Source organism: Muntiacus reevesi, chromosome 5, assembly GCF_963930625.1.
Source record: "Muntiacus reevesi chromosome 5, mMunRee1.1, whole genome shotgun sequence".
In the NCBI taxonomy this organism is placed as follows: domain Eukaryota; kingdom Metazoa; phylum Chordata; class Mammalia; order Artiodactyla; family Cervidae; genus Muntiacus; species Muntiacus reevesi.
Genome location: NC_089253.1, coordinates 125,042,875 through 125,064,141, shown reverse-complemented (window position 1 = coordinate 125,064,141; position 21,267 = coordinate 125,042,875). Strand labels below are relative to the sequence as shown.

At 63.4% G+C, this 21,267-nt stretch overlaps 3 protein-coding genes across 3 annotated transcripts in view; 2 read left to right on the top strand and 1 right to left on the bottom strand.

The window, feature by feature from the left end:
- The window catches only part of IPO9 (importin 9), a 38,025-nt gene extending 36,636 nt beyond the window's left edge, over positions 1-1,389 (top strand). The window contains exons 23-24 of the mRNA XM_065936374.1: positions 11-87; positions 536-1,389. Coding sequence (XP_065792446.1) covers positions 11-87; positions 536-646 — 188 coding nt within the window. The 3' untranslated portion in view covers positions 647-1,389. The remainder of the gene's footprint in view (positions 1-10; positions 88-535) is intronic.
- Positions 1,390-9,248: 7,859 nt separating this feature from the next.
- On the top strand, positions 9,249-11,955 carry SHISA4 (shisa family member 4). The gene is made up of 5 exons (XM_065936373.1): positions 9,249-9,423; positions 9,693-9,864; positions 10,476-10,609; positions 11,215-11,382; positions 11,487-11,955. Exons 1-5 carry the CDS (start codon positions 9,351-9,353, stop codon positions 11,531-11,533), a joined length of 594 nt encoding a protein of 197 aa, XP_065792445.1. The 5' UTR covers positions 9,249-9,350; the 3' UTR covers positions 11,534-11,955.
- Positions 11,956-12,551: 596 nt separating this feature from the next.
- The window catches only part of LMOD1 (leiomodin 1), a 29,510-nt gene continuing 20,794 nt past the window's right edge, over positions 12,552-21,267 (bottom strand). The window contains exons 2-3 of the mRNA XM_065936372.1: positions 16,358-17,791; positions 12,552-15,837 (exon numbers count right to left, since the gene is read on the bottom strand). Of these exons, the coding sequence (XP_065792444.1) occupies positions 15,811-15,837; positions 16,358-17,791 (1,461 nt within the window). The 3' untranslated portion in view covers positions 12,552-15,810. The remainder of the gene's footprint in view (positions 15,838-16,357; positions 17,792-21,267) is intronic.

Sequence of the window (21,267 nt, the reverse complement as noted above, 5' to 3'; positions counted from 1 at the left end):
CTCTCTGCAGAAGAGGACTATTACGAGGACGATGAGGAGGATGACCCGGATGCCCTGACGGACCCGCTCTATCAGATCGACCTGCAGGTGCGGCGCCCTGTGAGCAGCCAGGTCTTAGTGCCCCTAATACCCCCAGTGCCCCGGCGCCCCCGCTCCCCCTTCTCTCCCCGGCGCCCCCTGTCCCCCTCCTCCCCGCAGTGCCCCCTGCTCTCCTTCCTCCCCCCGGCGCCCCCTGGTCCTCCTCCTCTCCGCAGTGCTCCCTGCTCCCCCTCCTCCCACCCGGCGCCCCCTGTCCCCCTCCTCCCACCGATGCTCCCTGCTCCCACCTGGTTCCTCTCGTGCCTCCTGGTTCATTCTGTCTGGCTCACTGAGCAGGGCTGAGGTTCACCCAGTGCTGGAATCCAGCTTCCCACAGCTGTGTTGTCAGTCCTGGGGTAGCACGCGAGGCGTGGTCCTGGGAAGTGCCTGTGGCACTCTGGATTTAACCTGGCCCGCCCTGGCTGCAGCCCTCAGGTGTTCCCTCCCCGCCCTCTAGGCGTACCTCACAGACTTCCTCTGCCAGTTCGCCCAGCAGCCCTGCTACGTGATGTTTTCGGGCCACCTCAATGACAGTGAGAGGAGGGTGTTGCAGACCATCGGCCTCTGAGGGCCCGGGCCGCGTGCAGCCCTTCCTGGCCTCGGGACTCTTCTCAGCCTGCAGTAGCGGCCTCAGGGCGGCGCTGACGGTCGAGGCCTGGCGACCTGTGCCTCGCAGGACGTGCGCTGGAGGGCCGGCTCCTCCCGCTGGTGCCCTTCTGCGCTACAGGCCTCTGCCAGCCAGCCCAGAGCACACTGCCCGGCGCGGTCACGTTCGTGCTTGTGGCTCCCTCGCTGGAGCACGGGAAGTCACAACCGTTCGTCTTCTAGGACAGACCCGGTGTTTCATAGGCCGTCTGACGTGTTCCGCTCCGACTCCCCTTGCAGGGAAGTGGGCTTTCTGCCCTCCCCCGCGGATGCACTGGTCTCGGGGCTGAGGGGAGCCCCCCAGAGACCCCACTCCTCCTGCAACCCTGAGAGTCCCCATCCAAGGAGGCCATCTTGGTTTCGCATCATTGCATGACAGCCCCTCCCCAACGCTGTTCCTCGTACATGCACGCACATGAGGTTAGCCAGACAGATGGCAATTCGGTTTTCCTTTTTTAGAAAAAAAAAAAAAAAATGGAAAAACAAATTTTTTTTAAAGTCCACCTGCCCCCCCATATTTAACATGCCTCTTGCATACACGCCCCACACACAGCCTGACGCCGAGGCTGTCCCTCTCCCTCAGGAACCCTCCAAGGTGGGGGCGTTGTGGCCCTCACATTTGCAATGTGTATTTTTCTAGGAGAGTAAAGTGATCTTTACAAACGAGTGCGGTCTGCATGCTCTCGGGTTCGGCACTGCCTCCTGCCTCCCAGAGGAGCCGCGCGGTGAGGGGAGGCCGGGCGCCGCTCCGCGGACTGCGGCTGAGCCCCCAGAAGGGCCTCCTGGAGACGGAGCCGCTGGCCCTGCGCCCCTTCTGGTGGTGCCCACACCAGCGCCCATGCTGAATAGCTGCGGAGTGTTGCCAAGGCGGTGGTCTCACAGCAGGGGGCTGCAGGTGCAGCTGACTTGCTTTCAGGGAAGGGCCCTGGGGCTGCTGGGGGGCCTCGGGCCTCAGTGCCAGCAGGTGTGCCTGCTGGTCAGCGCCCACCTTGCCCCGAGTGGGAAGCCAGAGGGGCAGGTTCCCAGCAGGGCTGCCAGCCTGGCCCCAGCCTCTCCCGCTGCGCTCCCCGGAGCCCTTGACATGCAGGCCCTTCCTGTTTCCCATTCACCTTTACGGCAGGGGCACAGATGTGTTTTCCTTCTGTTGACGAGGAAGAGTATTTAGAGGTGATATCCACTCAGTAGGGAGTGGAAAAGATCTCCCAGAGGCCAGTGGTCCTGACGAGAACTTAACCCTCTGACTCTCCCTTCGTCTCCGTCTCTCTGGCCAAAGAGAATTAGCTTCGGTGTAGGATGGGTGGGGCTCCCTGGCTAGAAGGACTGGAGGTTCAAGGTGAGAAGTTGAGAAATAGGCACCCTCGGCTGAGGTCCTCCAGGCCCCCTGTCCCTGGAGGAGAGTGGCCAGGACACCAAGGTCTGTGGCCAAGCCACTGGGCCTCACGGAGCTCGATGGGGAGGAGGGGAGGGAGGTGCAGACCACAGTGGGAGCCGGAAAGGACATAAGAGTCCAGCTCCCATTCTGCCCTGAGAGCGCTGGCCCACAGGGACTAGATGTGAAGGATGAAGTCGAGTAGAACACACGATGCCAAATGAGCCTCAGTGTCTGGTTTTATTGATAGACCAGATAAAATCTGGATGAGGTGAATCAAGAACATGGGAAAGCAAGCGACAGCTGGCCGCCAGCTCTGACCACAGAGTAGCCGTTGGGTGGTCTAGCGTGCCCCAGGGCGCTCTGCCCTCGACCCCCGTCCTGTAAGTGGCCGATGAGGGGCCTTTTCACACCTTATCTTCCAGAAGACAGTTGGAGGTCATTGTCAGAAGTAAGTGCTGGACAAGGAGGGGGACCCCAGTCAGGTTCTCGGGTAACAGGGAGACCCTGGGAAGGCTGTTAACTTAGAATCCAAGCATCTCTACCAGAGCAAGCGAGGGCAAAACCTCTGTGTGAGCTGTTCTCAAAGGTGCCGGTTGACAAAGAGTCCCTGTGAAAGCACCCAGGATTCCAGAGCGTAGAGAGCCACGCTTGCACAATCCTGTGCCCGTAACCAGCGTCGTGGCAGGAACTGTCCACGCGTCTACAAAGCCCCCGTGTAGACTGAGGCTGGGGTCCAGGGCCCTATTGGGCCACCTCGGCCGTCCTGTGCCTGCAGCGGGCCCAGCCAGGACTGCGTGGCAGAGGCTTTGCGTCCTCAGTGGGGAGGCCAAGCAGCAGACTCAGGCCAGGTCGAAGAAAGAGGCTCGAAGGGCTGAGGGAGTCCAGCAGACAGGACTCTGCTCTGGAAGCTTAAAGGGGCCTGTACTTAGAAGGCGTCCACCAGGCCCGTGGTCACTAAGGAGATGGGAACACACAGCCATTTCCTGGCTCCTGGCTCCATGGTGTTCCGGCAAGCACCAAGACCCTCTCACGTGCAGGACCCCTTCCACCAGGAGCCAGTTTGGCTGGGAACGAGAAGCAGCCAGGGGGCGTTGGGGACCTGACCAGATACATCAGTTCTGGGCTGAGTGCCTGCTGCCGGAGAGGAGGGCAGAGGCGGTTCTCTCGGGGGGTGGGTGGGGGAGGTGGCTGACAGCCGCCCACCTGTCAGAAGTACGCGACATCAGGGCTACTCTGTCACCAGTGACCCCAGGCCCTAGATCCTCTGCTGAGGACCCTTGACCGTGGTGAGGGGAGTTAGGGACAGTCAGAAGCCACACAGAACTTACAGGCGGCCCTGGGTTCTCTGCACCTAAGATTCAGCCAACGCAGGAAGAGGGGAGGGGTGGCCCTGTAGTTTCTGGTGGAGAAAGCCTGCATCGTCGTTGAGCTGTTCAGTGGAGACCCGTGTTGTTCCAGGGTCAGCCCTGGCCGTGCAGAGCAGGGACCTGTGTCCACGCCGTTTGCAGGTGGAGGCGCAGAGATGGAGTCAGGGCTGGAAGCACTGCCCTCCCGTCCTGCCGCCTCCTCTGAGAACTCCCCTGCCTCGGTGCTGTGGCTGCCCGTGAAGACGGCTGGACTCTGGGAGCTCTGTGGGGGTTACAGTGACTCAGCTCACCTCACACCTGCTGCTGCTGAATTGTGGCCTTGGGGAGCCTTTGTGGGGACGGCTCCAGAGTCCCACCTGATGAGCGGAGCTTTTCCAGGGGATCTGCGTGCTGCTGTAAATTGTATTAATCTGCTTTCACTAGGTTTTTGCCCCTCCACATGTTCCAGGAACTTGGCCGAGTTCTTTGCATTTCCTTGCCTTAGTTGCTTTTGCAGGGGGAAAGCAGAACTCTTGGATGACAGCCTGCTTCTGGATGCTAGGTTAAAACCCTGAGTGAACTGAGGTTAGGTCCAGGGTCTTAGGGGAAGCGAGGGAGGGAAAGAGGAGGAAGAGGGTTCCCAGAAGGAAGGGGACAGAAGTCTGGGGGCCCAACGCCAGCCGGGCACCAGCGCTCCCTGGAGGGTCCCCGTGCCTGGGTCGCACAAACGGAGGCTGCTGGATGTGCAGGTCCCCAGGCCCTCAACAGAGCCCCACCCCCCCGCCCCGAGTTTGCACTGTGTGAGGTCCTGAGACCATGTGACCCTGGCAGGCAGGGGAGCAAACTAGGGACCACGGCCTGAGCTGCTTGCCAGCTGGGAGGAGAGGCTATCTGACCTGAGGTGACGGAAGGGAAAGAGGTGTGGCGTTTCTTGCCCCCGGATTTGTGGCCGCGTCCCTCCTCAGCCTGGCTTCCCTTCCTGACCTTGGGCTCACCCGCTGGGCAGGAGGCTGGTCCACCGAGGCCCTACCAGGGCCCTCCCACAAATCTCCCACTGGACACACAGAGAGAGGACCAGAGCCCCCCAGCCGGCTGACCTGCAGTTGTGGGGGGTCCGACTGAACCCCCTGCACTTACAAGTTCGGAAGATGAGGCCCGAGGGGCCCTCTCCAGCCCGCAGGGCTGGGCTCCTCTACCCTGGCCAGAGGCTCCGAGTAGGCTCCCTCCTGCATCCCGGCCAGGACCTCCACCCCCGCAGCCATGTAGGGTGAACAGACGTGACCAGTCCGTCCTGGGGAGCCATGCACCGGGGGCACGGACTCCGACATGGCCGCCCCGTGCCCGGTGGCGTGGGGCGGTGATGAGCCTGGCCCCCAGTGCACCGCCAGCCGCAGCACCCAAGTCCGGCCCTACGCGGCCAGACTCGCAAGGACGACCACTGTACCCACCTTGCAGAGGGCTCACGCGGGTCTCGGCTGAAAATAGAGCTCGGTGGGAAGGGTCAGTGCAGGTGGACGCCCATGTCCGCAAACCTCCCAGGAGAGGGAGTGGGCACAGACAGAATTGCTGCGAACAGAGCCTCCTGGCCTCCTCCCCTCGGCCTCAAAACAGCGCTCGTCAGCCCAGCCGCAGACCCAGGACGGTGCCACCTGAAGGTGACCTGGCACCCCCCCCCCGGCCCCCCGGCAGGCAGCCGCCTAGGACTGGCCAGCGGCTGCCCCACCGCGGCCTGAGGCTGCCGGGGTTCAGCCCAGACCCCCCGGGCCCCGCAGAGACGCCTGGCACTCGGTTCCCTTCCTGCCAGGCTGCCCCCACGCCCCCCGCCCCCAAGGACAGACCCAGGGGTAGCCATCTGTCCACAGCAAGCACGAGTCACGCTGGACACCAGGAGAGCCTCCTGATGAAGGAGAAACGTGTGTTTATTTTGGGCTAGTGAGCGCCTGTTCCTTCAGTGCAATGAGACTGTATCAGAGGAAAGTGTGTAGTTCTCTGCAGGAGCTGGGTGGACAGAGGCCCATGGGGGAGGGGGTGTCCAAGGGGCTCTCCTGAAGAGGAGAGGTGGACGCCCCAGGACCCGGGGCCCCCGGGGATGCCATTCCATCTGCCCTGACCTGGAGAAGCGGGTCAGGCGGGTGGGGAGGAGGCCCAGCCGGCCCCTACGTTCCGCTGCGGGATGACTCAGCAGATGCTGAGGCTGAAACCCCGGGCCAGGCCCAAACTGGGTCATGGTCCCGCTCCTCCCGCCCCTGCTGGCTGGATTTCCCACCCCGAGGTCTGCCCACAGATGTGCCCCACACGCCAGGCCCGGCTCAGAGCAGTGCAGACCTGATCTGGGAGAGGCAGAAGGACGAGTGGACCGGCTTGGGCTTTGAAGTCACAGAAATCCAACTCTGAACCCCAGCCTGGGAACAGGGCAAATTAAGTTCTTCCAGCACCGGCGCCCTCGTGGGTACGCCGGTACACACTCACCTGCAGAATCACCGGTGTCATCACCCTCCACACCCCGTCCCCTCTGGTCCAGGCACAGGCCTGCCCACCCCCGGGGCCAGGAGACCCACTGCGGGAGGTGAGGATGCTGCTGTGTCTGCCCGCAGAAGGTGTGGGGAAGCCCCTCCAGGCCTGCAGGCCTGTACAACCCCCTCCCCGGTCCCCAGCCTTCCTGCCCAAGCCTCCTCCTCCCTCTCCCCCAGCCCAGGGCCCAGCTCAGCATGGAGGCGCAGGCTCCAGGCTCCAGCGCTGCCCCCCACCCCGGGCTGAGAAGCAACCCCACCCCCACCCCGCTCTCCCCTCTGACCTGTCCGATCACCTCCCATCATCTGCGCTGAAAAGTTTTCCTAGAATTTTGCAATTAGGAAATCACTGCTGTTCTGGTGAGCTGGAACCAGGCGTGTAAGTTTTGAGAACTAGGTGGAGAAAAAAGGGTGAAAAACAGACACAGCTAGAAAGGGAGGGGTTTTGGGAAACGTGGTTGTGTTTCTGCTTTGTTTTGTTTTGTTTCATTTTAATAGGAGAGACTTGAGTTTTTGTTTCCTAAGGAAAGAGGAACCAAAGGCACAGAGAGAAGGGATGCTGGAAAGGACCCCTGTCAGACAGGCTCTGGGCTCAGGTGGGCATGTCTACCCGGGAAGGAAGAGATAGCCCCCCATCTGCCAGTCAGGCCCCAGCAGTGAGGGCTGGGGACGGCAGGGAGCACAGGGCCGCATGGTCCCTGCCTTCACGGAGTGCGTGCCCGAGGCGCGGACACGCTGCTGGGTGTGGGAAGCCGGGGGCTCTCTGTGTCTGTTCATCTCTGCGGCATTTATGGCTTTGTCCTTCATCAGGACAGACATACGCTCCCCCGGCCCTCATCAGACAAGCAGCCACATCCTGGGCAGGAGCAGACCCTCTCCTGGCCTGTGCTCTCCTGGGGGGTGCCAGCACCCGTGGGGCCAGGACAGGGCCACGCCTGCCCCCGCCGCCCTTCCAGCCTGTTCAGGTTCTGCTGGGCCTCCATGCCTTGATGTTGGACACACTCGCCATCTGCTGCTGGGGGTGGGAGCCCGGGACTGACGGAGCCTCGTGATAGGCACTCGAGACTTCACTCTGTTTAAGATTTATTTTTGGCTGTGCTGGGTCGTTGCTGTGCAGACTTTTCTCTGGTTGGGGAGAGCGGGGCGACGCGCTAGTTGTTGGGCTCAGGCCCTCACTGCGGTGGCTCCTCTTCCTGCAGAGCGTGGGCTCCAGGGCTCAGCAGTCCGTGCACGGGCTTCGTTGCTCCGCTGCGTGTGGGGTCTTCCCGGGTCAGGGCTTGAACCCGTGTCTCCAGCACTGGCAGGTGGGTTCCCTACCACTGAGCACCATGGAGCCCCAGACCTTGCTCTGTTGCCGACTTCTCTCTGACTTGCCACCGCGTCCATTATACTGAGCATGCTGCACACCAGTGTGACTGGCAGTTCACACCCTTCCACAGCCTCCATCCGGGTCTCTCACCTCTGCTAACCACCTGTTGGTTCTCTGTCTACAACTCTATTTCTGTTTCATGTTTGCTCCTTTGGGGTTTTTTTGGTTTTGTTTTTTTAGATTCCACATGTGTGATATCCTACACTGCTGGTTTTTCTCTGACTGGTTTAACTTTGGATAATACCCTCCAGGTCCAGCCTGCTGTTGGAAATGCAACATTTTGTTCTTTTTAAAAAGTATTTATTTAGTTAGTTGCAGCACCTGGGACCTAATTCCCTAACTAGGGATGGGACCTGGGCCTCCTGCATTGGGAGTACAGTCTTAAACACCTGGACCACTACAGAAGTCGTTTTTATGGCTTTGTAGCATTCCATTGTATATTCCTACACTTCTTTATCCATTCATCTGTTGATGGACACTTGGGTTGCTTCCATATCTTGAGTATTGTGAATAATGCTGCAGTGAGCAGAAGGGTGCATATGTCTTTTGAAATATGTCTTTCAAAATTAGTGAATTTGAATTCAGGTAAATATCCAGGAGTGGGATTGCCAAAATGTATGGTAATTCTTTTTTGTCACCTTCGTACTGTTTTCGAGTGCCCACACCAGTCACACCCCCACTAACAATGCTGCAGGGTGTGAACCTTTTCTCTGCATCCTCACCAAGCTGTTGTTTGTTGTCTCTTTGAAGACAGTCATTCCGACAGGTGTGAGGTGACACCTCATTGCGGTTTTGAATTGCATTTCCCTGATGGTCCATGATGCTGAGCATCTCTTCATGTGCCTGTTGTCCATCTTTGGGAAGATGCCTAGTCAAGTCTTCTGTGGGTGTTTTGTTTGTTTGTTTTGATGCTGAGTCGTCTGAGTTCCTTGTATACTGTGGACATTAACCCTCACGGGATATACCATGTGCAGACACCTTCCCCCACTCAGCGGTGCAGACACTTGGACTGAGAGGGCCTCTCCCACTTACGGGCTCTATTACCTGAACAAATCCTTGAACTCCCCTGAGTCCCAGCTTATGTCTGTAAAATGAACTAATAACACCAGTGAGCTTGACTTAGCTCATGGGGTTCTGGAGAGCCCCAGAGGAGGAGTCTGCCGAGCACCCTGAGGGCCGCACTCAGTGGGGCTAAGGGGGCTTTGGGCTTTCTCCCCAGCTTAGGCCCCTGCACACTCCTGATCAGGTGCGTCCAGAGCAGAGGCACAGCCACTGACAAACTTGCAAGGAGACTATGACCCCTGGGGGGCCACCCTATGCCCTGCCCCACCGGTCTCTCTGGGGGGTCGCTCTGTGAAGAAAAGGGTTTCCACTGCCAAGGGCATCCGACTGGGTGGGCCCAGGTGGCCCCCGCGGCCTGCCATCCATACTGGGAGGCCCTAGGCTGGCGCAGGCCAGCGCTGGCCACTCGGAGGGGGAAGGGGCACTCAGGGACCCAGCGCAGCTGGCAGGGTCCAAGTCTGCGGGCCTGCGGGGACAAAGCTGCTCTGAGCGGCCTCTCAATGGGCGCCTGTGTTCTGGGGTGGGGGCGGGGTGACTCCCGGCCCCCCGGTCTCCTCCCCGCCACCGCCGCAGGACGTCCTGCTGGACGCTGGGCAGAGGAGGTCCTGCGTCAGGGGTGGCCCCTGCGCCTGAGCGCTCGGAAGTGGCACCAGGAGCAGGGCTTCTGGGGGCGGGGACGCCGACGGGCGAGGCAGCTAGCAGGCCGAGGGCCAGCAAAGCCTCCGCAGTAGGGCCCAGCGGCCCGCCTGCGCGGGGCGGGCCGCGGGGGCGGCTCGGACCCGGACCCCGCGAGGGGCGTGGCCGGGGCGGAGCCCGGCGGGCGGGGCGCGGGGGCAGGGTCGGCGCAGGCGGGCGAGCCCCGCCCCGAGCAGGCGGAGAGGAGCCGGCGGGCGCGCTGGCCCGCGGAGCTGGGCGGCGGCGGCGTCGTCCTGTGCGCCCCGCGCCCGCGCCGCTCGCCGCGCCGCGCCATGCCGCCAGCCGGGCTCCGCGGGGCCGCGCCGCTCGCCGTGGTCGCGCTCCTGGTGCTGGGGGCTCCCCTGGGTAAGGGCTGGGGGCGCGGGGTGCGGCGGGAGGCCTCGGCGCGCGGCCCCGGGGGCGCCCGGGAGATCCCGGCGGAGCCTGGGCGTTTCGGGGTCCGTGGGAGGGGAGGCGGGAGGGGGTGGGCGCTGGACAGGGGGCCCCGACCCTGGGGGTCGAGGCCGAGGTGTCCAGGCGCAGGGACCACGGTGGAGCTCCGGAAGGTGGAGTGGGGCTGGGGCGGCCCGAGATCCGGCCCGGTGGCCACTGGGCACCTCCGCCGCTGCCCGCAGCTCTGGCTGGCGAGGACTGCCTGTGGTACCTGGACCGGAATGGCTCCTGGCATCCGGGCTTCAACTGCGAGTTCTTCACCTTCTGCTGCGGGACCTGCTACCAGCGGTACTGTTGCCGGGACCTGAGCCTGCTCATCACCGAGCGGCAGCAGAAGCACTGCCTGGCTTTCAGGTGGGCGCCGGCCCTCCCCTCCCCCGCACCGCGCGCTCAGCCCACACCCTGCCCCGAAGCGGGGCTGGAGCTCCAGGAGGGGCCGGCCGGCGACCGTCATGTGGTCATCGCGGGCTGGGCCCGGCCCTCCCCCGCCCCGGGCCTGCGCAGGGCGGGAGCAGGGGCAGCCCCAGGCCCAGCGGCGCTCTGGCCTCTCCCCAGTCCGCCGCTCACCAGCTCTGTGATCTTGGGGTCCCGGGCGGCTTGAAGGGGGTGCACAAAAGGGGCTCTCAAACTTGTTTTGGGAGGAGGGAGCGCTGACAGAGCACGCATGGGGAGGCAGTGACCCAGACACAGCACCGTTTGAGACTTGAGCTCTGCCCGTCAGGCCTCCTGTGTTGGAGTCCAGGCTGTTCAGTCGTGGACTTGGGTGCACACCGCAGCCCCTCCGGGGAGGCTGCTGCTCAGGAGGCCGCCCTGCCTTCGGGGAAGCGCGGTCCCGAAGCTCTCCCCAGCAGGGAGGGCAGAGCCCGGCGTCTCTCTGGCCGAGGGTCCAAGCCAGCATGGCGGTCAGCATGGTGAGGACTCCCTGCGTGAGGCTGGAAGGTGAGGAGACCTGTTCTTTGTCCAAGTCCCAAGACCATAGCGGGCATCGCCTCGGCCGTGATCCTCTTCGTGGCCGTGGTCGCCACCACCATCTGCTGCTTCCTCTGCTCCTGCTGCTACCTCTACCGCCGGCGCCAGCAGCTGCAGAGCCCGTTTGAAGGTGCGTCCGTCCGTCTGTCCACGCTGGGAGGGGCGGGGGTGCCCTCGGAGGGCATCAGAGGTCAGGAGGTGTGGTTGGCAGCTGCAGGCCCCTCTGGACACACCTGCCCGCCCGTCACCCCAGAAGCCAGAGCGCAGGGACACGTGTGAACCCTGGGTACATGGATGTGCCTGCACTGTGTGCCGTGCGTGTGCTCTCAGGAAACGCACGGGCCGGGCCTGGAGCGCGAGCGACATCGAGTGCACTCCATGTGCAAAAGACGTGTGCCTGCACACAGGCCCAGGCCTGGTGGGTGTGGGAACGGTGACCCCGTGTCGGGCTCAGTGTGGGAGGACTCCTCCGGGGCAGCTCTGCTAGGCCGGGGCGGCCATATCCTGGCCCAGGACGCCCCCCAGGCCAGTGCTGTTTGGCCTAGGAGGTCTCTGAAACCCTGAGCGGGCACACTGCTGAGCCCAGACCAACCAGCAGGGGCCACCTCCGGGCGTCCTGCTGGACTCTGCCAAACAGGTCTGAGGGCAGAGGCAGCAGGACCCCCTGGCCCAGAGGGGTGGGGCGGCGTCCCATGGAGGCGGTGCCCTGAGTGCTGGTCCTTGTCCCCCAACCAGGCCAGGAGATCCCCATGACAGGCGTCCCTGTGCAGCCGGTGTACCCATACCCCCAGGACCCCAAAGCCGGCCCTGCACCCCCACAGCCTGGCTTCATGTACCCACCCAGCGGTCCTGCACCCCAGTATCCACTCTACCCGGCAGGACCCCCCGTCTACAACCCTGCAGGTGAGTGGGCCCCTCCTCCTGCCTGCTCTGCCCTGGGGGTCCTGCAGCCTGGGTCGTGCCCTCCTGTGCCGTCCCGATCCTCACCTCGTCTCCTTGGCTTACAGCTCCTCCCCCGTACGTGCCACCCCAGCCCTCCTACCCTGGAGCCTGAGGAGCCAGCTGCGTCTCTGCCATCCCTCAGGAGACTGAGCCTCCGCCCGGCCCCAGGGGTGGCCAGGGGCATCTGCTCGCCAGGCCCCAGGCCCAGCCGCACTCTGAGACCTTCTGGGAACGGAGCCCCAGGGAGGAGGAACAGGAGCTGAGCTGGAACTTGGCCGTGACTGAGGGGCGGGTAGGGAGGGCCTGGGACACACGGACTATTTTTATCAGGGGTGGGGGAAGGGCAGGAAAACCTTCATGGCCCCTGCTTTCTTCCAGCCCTTCTCCTCCCAGGACCCCGGGCCAGGAAGGCTGGGCCCCTCCTGTTTGTCTGCCGTGGACTGGGGGCTGGGGAGGCTCCACCAGCCGTGGGCAGAAGCCCCCCTGGCCACCCCGCGGGCCGCGCTCCGGGGGATTAAAGCTGTGGTGACGTAACTCCTGCTGGGCCGTCCACACCTCCTGACTCCGCAGGGGAGGGCAGGGCCGGTGCCCGAGCACAGGCAGAAGCCCTGGCTGAGGGTTGCCAGGCTGCCAGAGCAGGGGAGGCAGATCTTGCCCCCACGGGGAGGCGGGTCCTCAGGGTCCCAGATTCCACACGTGGGTCCGGCATGGGAGGCGCCTCCCTCCCCCCATCTGAGACACTTGGACTCGCGCTTGTCCCCCACCGACTGACCTAGGTGTGTGTTTCCCAAGGTCGCTGGGTCTCCGCTTCCTCATCTGTAGAATGGGGGCGCTGCTTCGGGGGTACGGGAAGCTTGTTGGGGCTGCCCTTCCTCGTCACAGGGCTTCCCTGGACCAGCAGCTGAGAGGAGCCCGGCTGGACAGGTGCTGTCAGTGACCTTGGAGCATCAGAGGCCCCCAAGACATGAGACTCCCCAGGCCCACTTCAGTGCCTCTCCTGTGTCGGGCCGGTCCCCTCCCGCTCCCTGGCCTGGTGACAGATCCAGGAAAGGAAACTTGATAGACTTTAATTCACGCGGGGAAAGCGCCAAGTCAGCTTGGAAAGCCCCCCACCCCCTCCAAAGCCCTCTGTCAGTCCCCCTCCCTCCAGCCACGCGTCCTCCAGCCCCACTGCAACCTGCTGGCTCCTTGATTTCCTAGGCCACAGGGTGCTGCGGCCTGGTCTGGACGGCCAGGCCCTTGTGCTGGCCGCGCCCAGGGCCCGCTGGAGGCTCTCTTCTCACGGTAAGGGCGGGGGAACTCTATGCCGGCTGCTCTGGGGCCAGGACCAGACCTGGGTGGAGGGGAAGCATGTGCTGCCAGTCCACCTTTCCTGGGGAGGGGGATGAGAGGTGGGCCGCAGGTGTCCTGGCTTCCAGGCCACAGCTTCTGCCAGCATGCTGAGAGAGGGTTCACCAGGTCATCCCAAGGTTTGGACAGCCCCTCTCTCTGTCCTGAAGCTGGGAGGTGGAGGTTTGCAGGACAAGATTTCTGCATTTCCCTGAAAGATGAGATGTTAATGAATGCAGGGCCATGCCAGCCAGAATGAGCTTCCTTAAGTCAGCAGCCTGGGGCCAATTAGAAATTGCTCCATAGTCTAGGATGGGAGGCTATTTATCCCAATCAGAGCCCCCCCATCCCCTCCCTCCAATATTTCCAATCAATTAACTGCAAAGCACTGCAAAAAAAGAGAATTTCAAGAAAAAAGGGGGAAACCGTACAGGAGTGGAGCTTTCATGTGGTGGCAACAGCGAGGAGGCCCCTCACGTTGTCTAGCTGGTAAACAGGGCAATGCCCTGGTCTCTCCTGAGACCCAACCTCTCACCTGGGGACCACGCACAGCTGCTCCCCCCAGCACCCCTGAAAACTGGCAGTCGCCCTACAAGGTGGTGTTGGGTGGAAGGAGCCGTGACCCTCAGGGGTTGGGTCAGCAGTGGTATAAGCAGGGGTCCTGCTCAGCTCAGAGGAAGCAGCAGGACGCTGTGGGGGTTTGGGAAGCGGAGGTGGGAGGGGGAGTGTGTTACACAAAGTCCAGAGGCCCGCATCCTGGGGTCAGCGAGGCCTGCGGTGCTGGGGAGCCTGAGTCCAGAAGAGGACGGCAGGGAGGGGGTAGGGCCCAGGTGCCTGGACGTACAGTCAGGGTCGAGAGCCAGGGGTCAGCAAGAAAGCGGAGCACGGGGGCTGGCGCGGTCAGGAGCGGAGGAGGCGGCTGAGAGCCGGATGGGCAGAGCTGGGAGCAGGGGAGGCCGGAAGAAGGGTGTGCCCGGTGGGGCTGGCGGCGCCTCCCCTTCTCCCACCTCCGCAGCCGGCGGCCCCGACTTGGCTCCCCAGCAGAGTGGTCCTGGTGGGTGACCCGCGTGCGAATCTCTCGCCTCTTAGAGGAGCCGCCTGAGCGGCCTTGGGCCCCAGGCCCGGCCACAGCGAGCGGGCCGAGGGGCCCTGCAGCCCGGAACCCCCGGGCCCGTACACACCGCCCCTGTCCGGGCGCTCTTTCCGCGGGCCCCCGGGCGGGGTGCGCAGGTGTGGCGGCTGGGGACCCCGGCCCAGGTCTGGATCCGGACCCGTCAGCTAGGGCTTCGGCCCCGCCTAGACACCCGTACTCTCAACCCAGCTGATCCTAGGGCGGCCCCCGCCGCTACCCCGGCCTTCCCGCGGTGTGGGCCGCGCCGGGTGCAGCCGCCCGCCCTCCGTCCACGAGCCGCGCGAGGCCGGGCCGCGTCTCCGCCAGGGGGCGCCGCGCCGCCGCCCGAGGAGGGGGACGTCACGGCCTGCGAGGGGGAGGGGTAGGAACGGGAGATGGTGACGTCATCGACCTGAGGGGGCGGGGAGGATGACGTCATCGACCTGCGGGGGCCGCAGGGGTAGGGGGACGTGGGGGAGGGTACGTGACGGGGACGTCATCCGCCTGCGGGGGCCGGGGGAGGAGCAGGGAGGGGCACGTCATCGGCCTGCGGGGGGCGTGGAAGGGGCGGGGGATGACGTAGGCGGGAGAGCAGGCGGAGGGCGGGGCCTAGCCCCACCCCCAGGCACGCGTGAGGGGTCGTCCCCTCGGAAGTGTCGCGCCCTGGAGCCGCGGCCCCGCGGGGGCTCGAGGCCCTGGGCGAGGCGCGGGCCAGTGTGGTCGGGGGGAGTCCAACTCCGGCTCCGCCGTGTCCGCCGTCGGTCCGCCTCACGGACAGGCGGGCGGGGCGGGGACCGCGTGCAGGCGTCGCCTCAGAACCCCTGACGGCTCCTGGGGTCAGGCGCGGGGTGGACGCGGGGGACGGGGCCCCGGGCCCAGCACGGCTCCAAAGCGGAGAGACGCCCTTGGCGTCTGGGCAGTGGGAGGCGGGCCCGGGGGACACCCTCTGGGCACTGCCCCGCGGTCACTTCACCCTCGGTCCTCCTGACCGGGGCTGCTCGAGGCGCCGGACCCCAGCCCGCACCGAGGGGCGCGGAGTGGCGCGGACCGCTCGCCTCATGTGGCCATCGAGGTCCTGGCTATGTCGCCCGCCTCGGCACTGCACCCAGGGACCCCGGGCAGCACCCCCTGACTGAGTCCGGCCCCTGCGAGGAGCTCTCGTGTGGCCGGCTGGGCAGGGCCGGGAGCCTGCGTTGCCGGAGCAGGGGTGAGCGTCAGGACCCTGGGGACAGCACCCAGGCGGGCACGGCCACTCAGAGCTGAAGGCTCGTATATATTATAAAATCTCACGGAGGACAGATCGGCTATCTGTACAGCAGCAGGTGAATGTGAGGGAACGTCTGCTTTGGCATCCAGCCTTCAGGTCCAGCGGCTGTCTGTTCTGTCTTCCCCGCTGCAGCCCACCCCCCACCAGGCCAGGCCCCTCATGTCCTCTGCTTAGCAGGGAGGGGTCTGGGGTGTCCGCAGCCCCTCCGCCCTCTCCCCCGGGCCCTTGGCCCTCCAGTCTAACAGCCTTGCCCCACACAGGGAGCCACCAGCCCAGCGGCCTTGCCCCCAGGGCTCCTCAGAGGCCTGAATCCTGGCCCTGGGGGCAGTGGACCCACAGGTCGCATGACCCCTGAGGGACCCGCTTCCCGGCTCCTAGGCCTTTGGCAGCTGGCCGGTCACTCAGGCTCCAGGGGTGCCATCTTCTCTGTCACGTGCTAGTAGGACTCTTCTCGTCCAGAACCGCCAGTTCCAGGAATGAGACAGTGGTGGAGAGCGTCAGAGACAAGAAAGAAGTGAGGGGAGAAGGTACCCTTCGTGGAGTGGCAGCGGCCTCCAGCTCCCCCAGAGCAGGGCAGGGATGTCCAGAGCAGGGTGGCTGGCGTGGCGGGCGGGGTCCGTGCGGCCCTGGGAAGCGGGGCCTGGGCGGGCGTGGCGTGGCGGGCGGCGCCTGCAGCCCGGTCCTACTGCAGCAGCTTGGGCACCTCCACCTGTCGGGGCAGAGCAGACGGCTTAGAGGAGGGGGCCTGGGGGGCCCTGGAATGCCTCGCCCTCCTCTCCCCCTGGGCTCTCAGAGGAGCTGCGGGCAGAGGAGGCCCTTTCCCTTTTCCGTAAAACTTGATGCCATTCAGTGACTGGGGGACAGTCAAGGCTGCACTGTGTCTCAGGAGGGACCTGGTCGGGAGAGGCGGGATCAGCCTGGTGGAGGACCCCGGCGGGGCTGAGCTTTGAGAAGCCGGCTCTCCAGGAAGGGACTGACCTTTGGGGTAACCTGACCTCTAGGGCCTGACTGGTTCTAAGAGGGGACTAGGAAAACAAAGGCCATGTGGGCCTGGGGAACGGGGCGGGGGGTGGGGGACGGACTTGGAGGAAGGGTCTGAAGGTGCTGCTTCTCTTCCGGGAGAAACAGGGAGAATGGCTAGAGGAAGCTCCTGTGAGGACGGACAGACGCCCTGGAGGGGGTGCAGGCTCACCCCTCAGCCTGGCCCCACGGCCGGGCCCAGTGCCCACCTTCTTGAGCTGCTTGAGGTTGCTAGAGCGGATGGCCGCCAGCAGCTGGTCCCGGGAGTTCTTCTCCTGGGCGGGGAGGGCCTTGTCGCCCATCTTCCGCTGGGTGGCCGGGGACAGTGAGTTCCTCAGGTTCTCCATGACGAGCGGGGGCGCCAGGGGCGGCGGTGGTGGGGGGGGTGCAGCCAGGGCACCCCCTTTGCCTGGCGAGTTCTTAGGAGCGGCCTTGGGGGGTGGCTGCAGGGAGGGCCTGGGGGAGCCCCGGGCGGGGGACCGGGCCTGGGGCACCTCCAGCAGCGCCTTCCCCGCCTGGGCCTCCTGCGCCTGCCGCTGCTCCTGCAGCCGTTTCTGCCGCTGCCGGTCCATGTTTCGGCTGAGCAGGTTGGTGACGGTCATGCGAGGCCCGGCCAGCTCAAAGTGGTAGCCCAGCTTGAGCAGCGTGGTGTTCTCCTTGAGCAGCTTCGCCATCTCCATCTCGGTCTTGCCGCCACAGATGTGGCGCTGATTGTGGAAGCGGAGCTCGGTTAGGGAGCTGTTCTGCAGCAGGGCCCGGAAGATGGCCAGGATGCCTTTGCTGGTGATGTGGTTGGAGTCCAGGTTCAGGCTGGTGATGGTCTTGTTGGCCTTGAGCATGATGGCGATGGCAAAGGCCACGTGGTCATCTGCCCGCGTGTTGGCCAGGGCGAAGACCTTGACAGCCGTGTTGAACTCCAGCGCTTCGGCGAAGCGCACCAGGATCTCGGTGGTGATGCAGTCCGAGTTGTTGACGTTCACCTCCGTCACCTCCGGGTCATTACTCTTCACCCTCTCCAGGGGCTCGTCGAAGATGCTGGGGGTCGCCTCCTCCTCGGCCTTGGTGGGCCCATCGGCAGGCTTTGCGGGGGCACCAGGGGCGGGTTTCTCTGGTGCTGGGGTCTTGCTGTCTTCTCGGGGGGCCTTTGCCTCACGGGGCTCCTCCTTCTTGGCCTTCTCATCCTCCGACCTGGCGACCCTGTCCCCGCGTCCCCCCTTTGGCTCCTGGGCCTCCGCCCGGGCATCCTCACCCGTCCGCGGCCCCTTGGCCTTCTCGGGCGCCGCCGTCTTGCTCGCCGCCTCGGGCTGCTCGCCCTTCTTGCCCTTGTCTCTGCTCACATTCCTCTGCTTCTCCTCATCCTTCCGGGGGGCAGCCGGCCCCTCCTTCCCGGCCTCCTTCTTGTCCACCACAGCCCTGACCCGGCCCTTCTCCAGGCCCCTGATGAGCTTCTCCTCCTTGGGCCTCTCTGCACTCCTGCCATCAGCTTCTTCCTTGTCCCTCGAGACACTTTTCTTCACGCCACCCTTCTTGGGCTCCTTCCCCAGGTCTGAGTCCTGTCTGGGGCCCAGGGGCTTCTTGCCAGCATCTCTGCCCTTGTCTTCTCCCTTTTTTGCGTCTGTCTTGGTCTCCACTTGTTTGCCCTCCTAAGAATGCAGAAAAGAAAAATAAACATGAGGAGCTGGCTGCGGAGAGAGAGGAAGGAGCCCAGGGACAGCGTGGGGACCACTCAGAGGGTCTCCGCTAACAGCGCCGTGTGGCGCTGGGGTCGCGTGCGGAGCCTCCGCTGACATCGGACTCAGAACGCCAGCTCCTGAGGCCCCGGAGGGAACCCTGGGGTCCGCAGCCCTCCTCCCCAGACCTCAGGCCCAGAGCCACCCTCTCTGTCTCGGGCAGCTGGGACAGGGGACCTGCTCGGCCTTGCTGGAACCTGAGGCAAAGGGGAACATCCCCAAGGCTGCTGCTGTCTTTCCTTGAGATTTTACATTTTTGTCTGTCTTGGGGTTTTTTTTGCACGACATTTGATTTTTTACAGTACTCATTCACGCATCGGTTGTATTGATCTCTGGATTTATAGGCATGCTTGCTTCCTGTGCTCCGGGCAGGAGCCCCAGGGCCTTGCCCGGCTCCCAGGAGGTCAAGTGAGTCTCAGGTCCTGGGGTTTTACAGCCAAGACCTTTCCAAAGGAAAATATGGTTGGAGAGAGCAACAAAGACCTGATCACACTTTATTTTCTCACTTAGGAATATTTACAGATCCTGCCTACCATCCTCATCTCACGGAAATAAGAAGCCAACAATAAAGAAGCATGTATTTTTGAGCACCTCTCTTCCTTTTGAGTCAAGGCATGGTCGCCACCCCTCCTGTCTCAGCCCTGGAAGGGGCTCTGCAGGGTCGCCCGGCTCTGGGCGCTAGAGAGAGGGGAGGGGGGCTCTGCACCCCACAGTCCCCACGCGTCCCCAGCAGTGTGGCCAACCCGGGCCTGGGGGCAGGAGGAGCGAAGGGGTGCATTCTAAGACCCTGGTTCCCAGGTCCTGTTTTTGTTTGTTTTCCGTTTGAGACATATATTTTATTGTTTAGAAATTTCCACCAGAGATATCGTGAAGCTCCTTCATCAGGAGATGCCTGCAGGAATCCAGAGTGGAAAACAGGGACAGCCAGTCTGTCCATGGGGCTCAAGGGGGCAGCCCCCCCAGGTAGAGCCCAGCACCCCTCACACTGACCCAGACGAGCTGCAGAAGACACCACAAGTGTGGATTCAAAGTGTGACCTCAAACGACAAACCACCTACCTAGCAGTGCCCAAGACAACAGAATCCACAGAAAATCAAATCTGTCATGACCAGCCTCCTACCTGAAGGAAGCTAACCTCCTGAACCAGCTGTCTTATGAAGAGAAAGTGAAGTCGCTCAGTCCTGTCTGACTCTCTGTGACTCCATGGACTATAGCCCACCAGTCTCCTCCTACCATGGGATTTTCCAGGCAAGAGTACTGGAGTGGGTTGCCATTTCCTTCTCCAAGGGACCTTATTAAGTTTTTACTTAATTATTTTCAAAGCAAACCAAGTGCATATGGCATCTTAAAAAAAAAAATTGTGTAGACATCGCAAAGTTTTCAGGGGTGGGTTATCTGAAGACTGTGGCCTGATGGTAACAATATGGGATGTTCCTTTATATCACATATATGTGACTTTTTGAGAAGCCCACGTTATTTCCTTCTTTTCCCAGTAAGCACTTCGCTAAGGACCACCACTCTGTGAGGAGCCTGGGATCCACTGGGTCCTGCTGAGATGGTCGGCATAGGGGGGCTGCTGCGCTGAGCTGGAGGCTGGGGCGTGAAGTCAACACCTGATTCTGAGAGCCATGGGAGCAGCTGAGTTGCCGAGGACGAATTATTAGGTTTACTGTTCAAGTGTGATCGACTCCAGAGCAGCTGGCAGCCTGGACGCCCCATGCCCTTAGCAGGGGGACAACGGCCTGACTGCTGGGAGGTGTGCTGTCTCTAGGAGCGGCGGAGGGGCCAGAAGCCCACCACGGCCTTCTGAGCCTCCCCACCCCACCACGCCCCCGGGGGGACTGGAGTGCTGCTCAGTCCTTTGGAAACAGTGTGTGCTTGGCCTGGGAGCACAGCCCTTGGGGACTGACCTGGGGTGTATTTAGCAGCCGACATCCTTGGCTCCTCTGCAGGGCACGGGGCCTGGTGAACCAGGGCCTTGGAATGCACCCTCACTCCTGCCCCGCAGGCCTGGGTCACCGCACGGCCCGACCCCCCCCGCCCACTCACTCTTGGGCTCCCAGAACCAGGTGACCCTTTAGAGCAGCTTCAGCCTGGGCAGGACGGGTGTGACTGTGCTTTGATTCAAAAAGGGGGAGAGAAGCTTGCAAATACAAGGCGGGTGAGGGGCCTGGTGTGTGTGTAGGGGGTGTCTGCGGTCAGCCCTTGTAGGACGCTCAGACCACCCACCTACAGGTGGCCAGGTAGCCCCTCTGCCCCCAGGTTCAGAGTGGCTCCATCATGGATGCTGTCCACTCGAAGAGCTGGGCTGAGGCTGGGCCCGGGGCCCTTGGCCCCAGACGGAGGTGAGGCCCCCAGATGGGCAGCCTTGCTGCCCGCTACCCCCAGAGTTCCCACGGTGCTCACAGGCCTTGCCTAGGGGGACCTGAGGGTCCAGAGAGATAGCTTGGCTGGCTTCACCCCGTGTTTGGGAGAACCGAGGCTGCAGCCTGTCTCACTTGTGGCCCCCAATTCGATGTAACTCCTGACCTTTCCCAAGGGGTGGGGGGCAAAGCCCCACCTCCCCGCTGCCGGCGGGGGTGAGCCTGCCTCCTGATGCCCACTCCCGCCCCCGCACGTCTGCGTTCTGGCCCTCCCTCTCCCCTCTCTCTGTCTTCACGGGCTCCCCCACACCTCGTGGGCTGGGACCTGCTGCGTGTCTGCTCCAGCGGGGGTGCGCCAGCCCTTTAAAAAGAACCTAATGAAAAACAGGCGAGGGGGGGCAGTGGGTGTTGATTAATCATCATTTCCTCCAAACAGTCAGGAATGAGTGGGGCTGGGGCTGAGGACGCAGATGCTGCCTTAAAAGGAGAAGTGGCCCGCGCCCTGCAGGCCTGGTTTCTGGGCAGCAACTCCTCCCTGCTTATCTGAGGAGAAGCCGGCCCAGAGCTGGGGGTGCGTCCTGCTGTGCTTCTGCCCCTGGCCCCTCCACTGGGAGGGCTGGGCGGGGGGACAAGACCTCCATGGGTGAAGGTCCACAGGCCTCTGGACGAGGCTAGGCAGTGAGGCTTTCGGGTCGAGGGAAGCCACGGGGGTGGTTTGGGACTTCCTCGTGGAGACAGGGGAGTGGAAAGGATGACCTTGGGAAAACTTTTGAGACCTGTGATGCGTGGCAGAGACCTGTGGTGGCTCAGGGTCAGAAGCAGCTCCTGGCTCCCAAGTCCCTCAGGCCTTTGCTCTGTGCCTTCGCTTGGCCGGGGTCCGGCGACAGGTCTCTGGCAGAAGGGACGCAGTGTCTGTCCCCCACCTCAGGCCCCGCCTGCCCTGTTTCCCGGACGTCTTGTCTGGTTGGTCAGGGAGAGCCTTTCCCCCTTGCGCTGCCAAAGCAGGAGACAGAGGGAGCCTGTCTG

Excerpts from the sequence above, each read along its gene's own strand:
- SHISA4 (XM_065936373.1), top strand. The coding sequence starts at position 9,351 with ATGCCGCCAGCCGGGCTCCGCGGGGCCGCGCCGCTCGCCGTGGTCGCG. Across the intron at positions 9,424-9,692 it reads GGTGCTGGGGGCTCCCCTGG|CTCTGGCTGGCGAGGACTGC; the intron begins GTAAGGGCTGGG and ends CGCTGCCCGCAG. Across the intron at positions 11,383-11,486 it reads CCCCGTCTACAACCCTGCAG|CTCCTCCCCCGTACGTGCCA; the intron begins GTGAGTGGGCCC and ends CTTGGCTTACAG.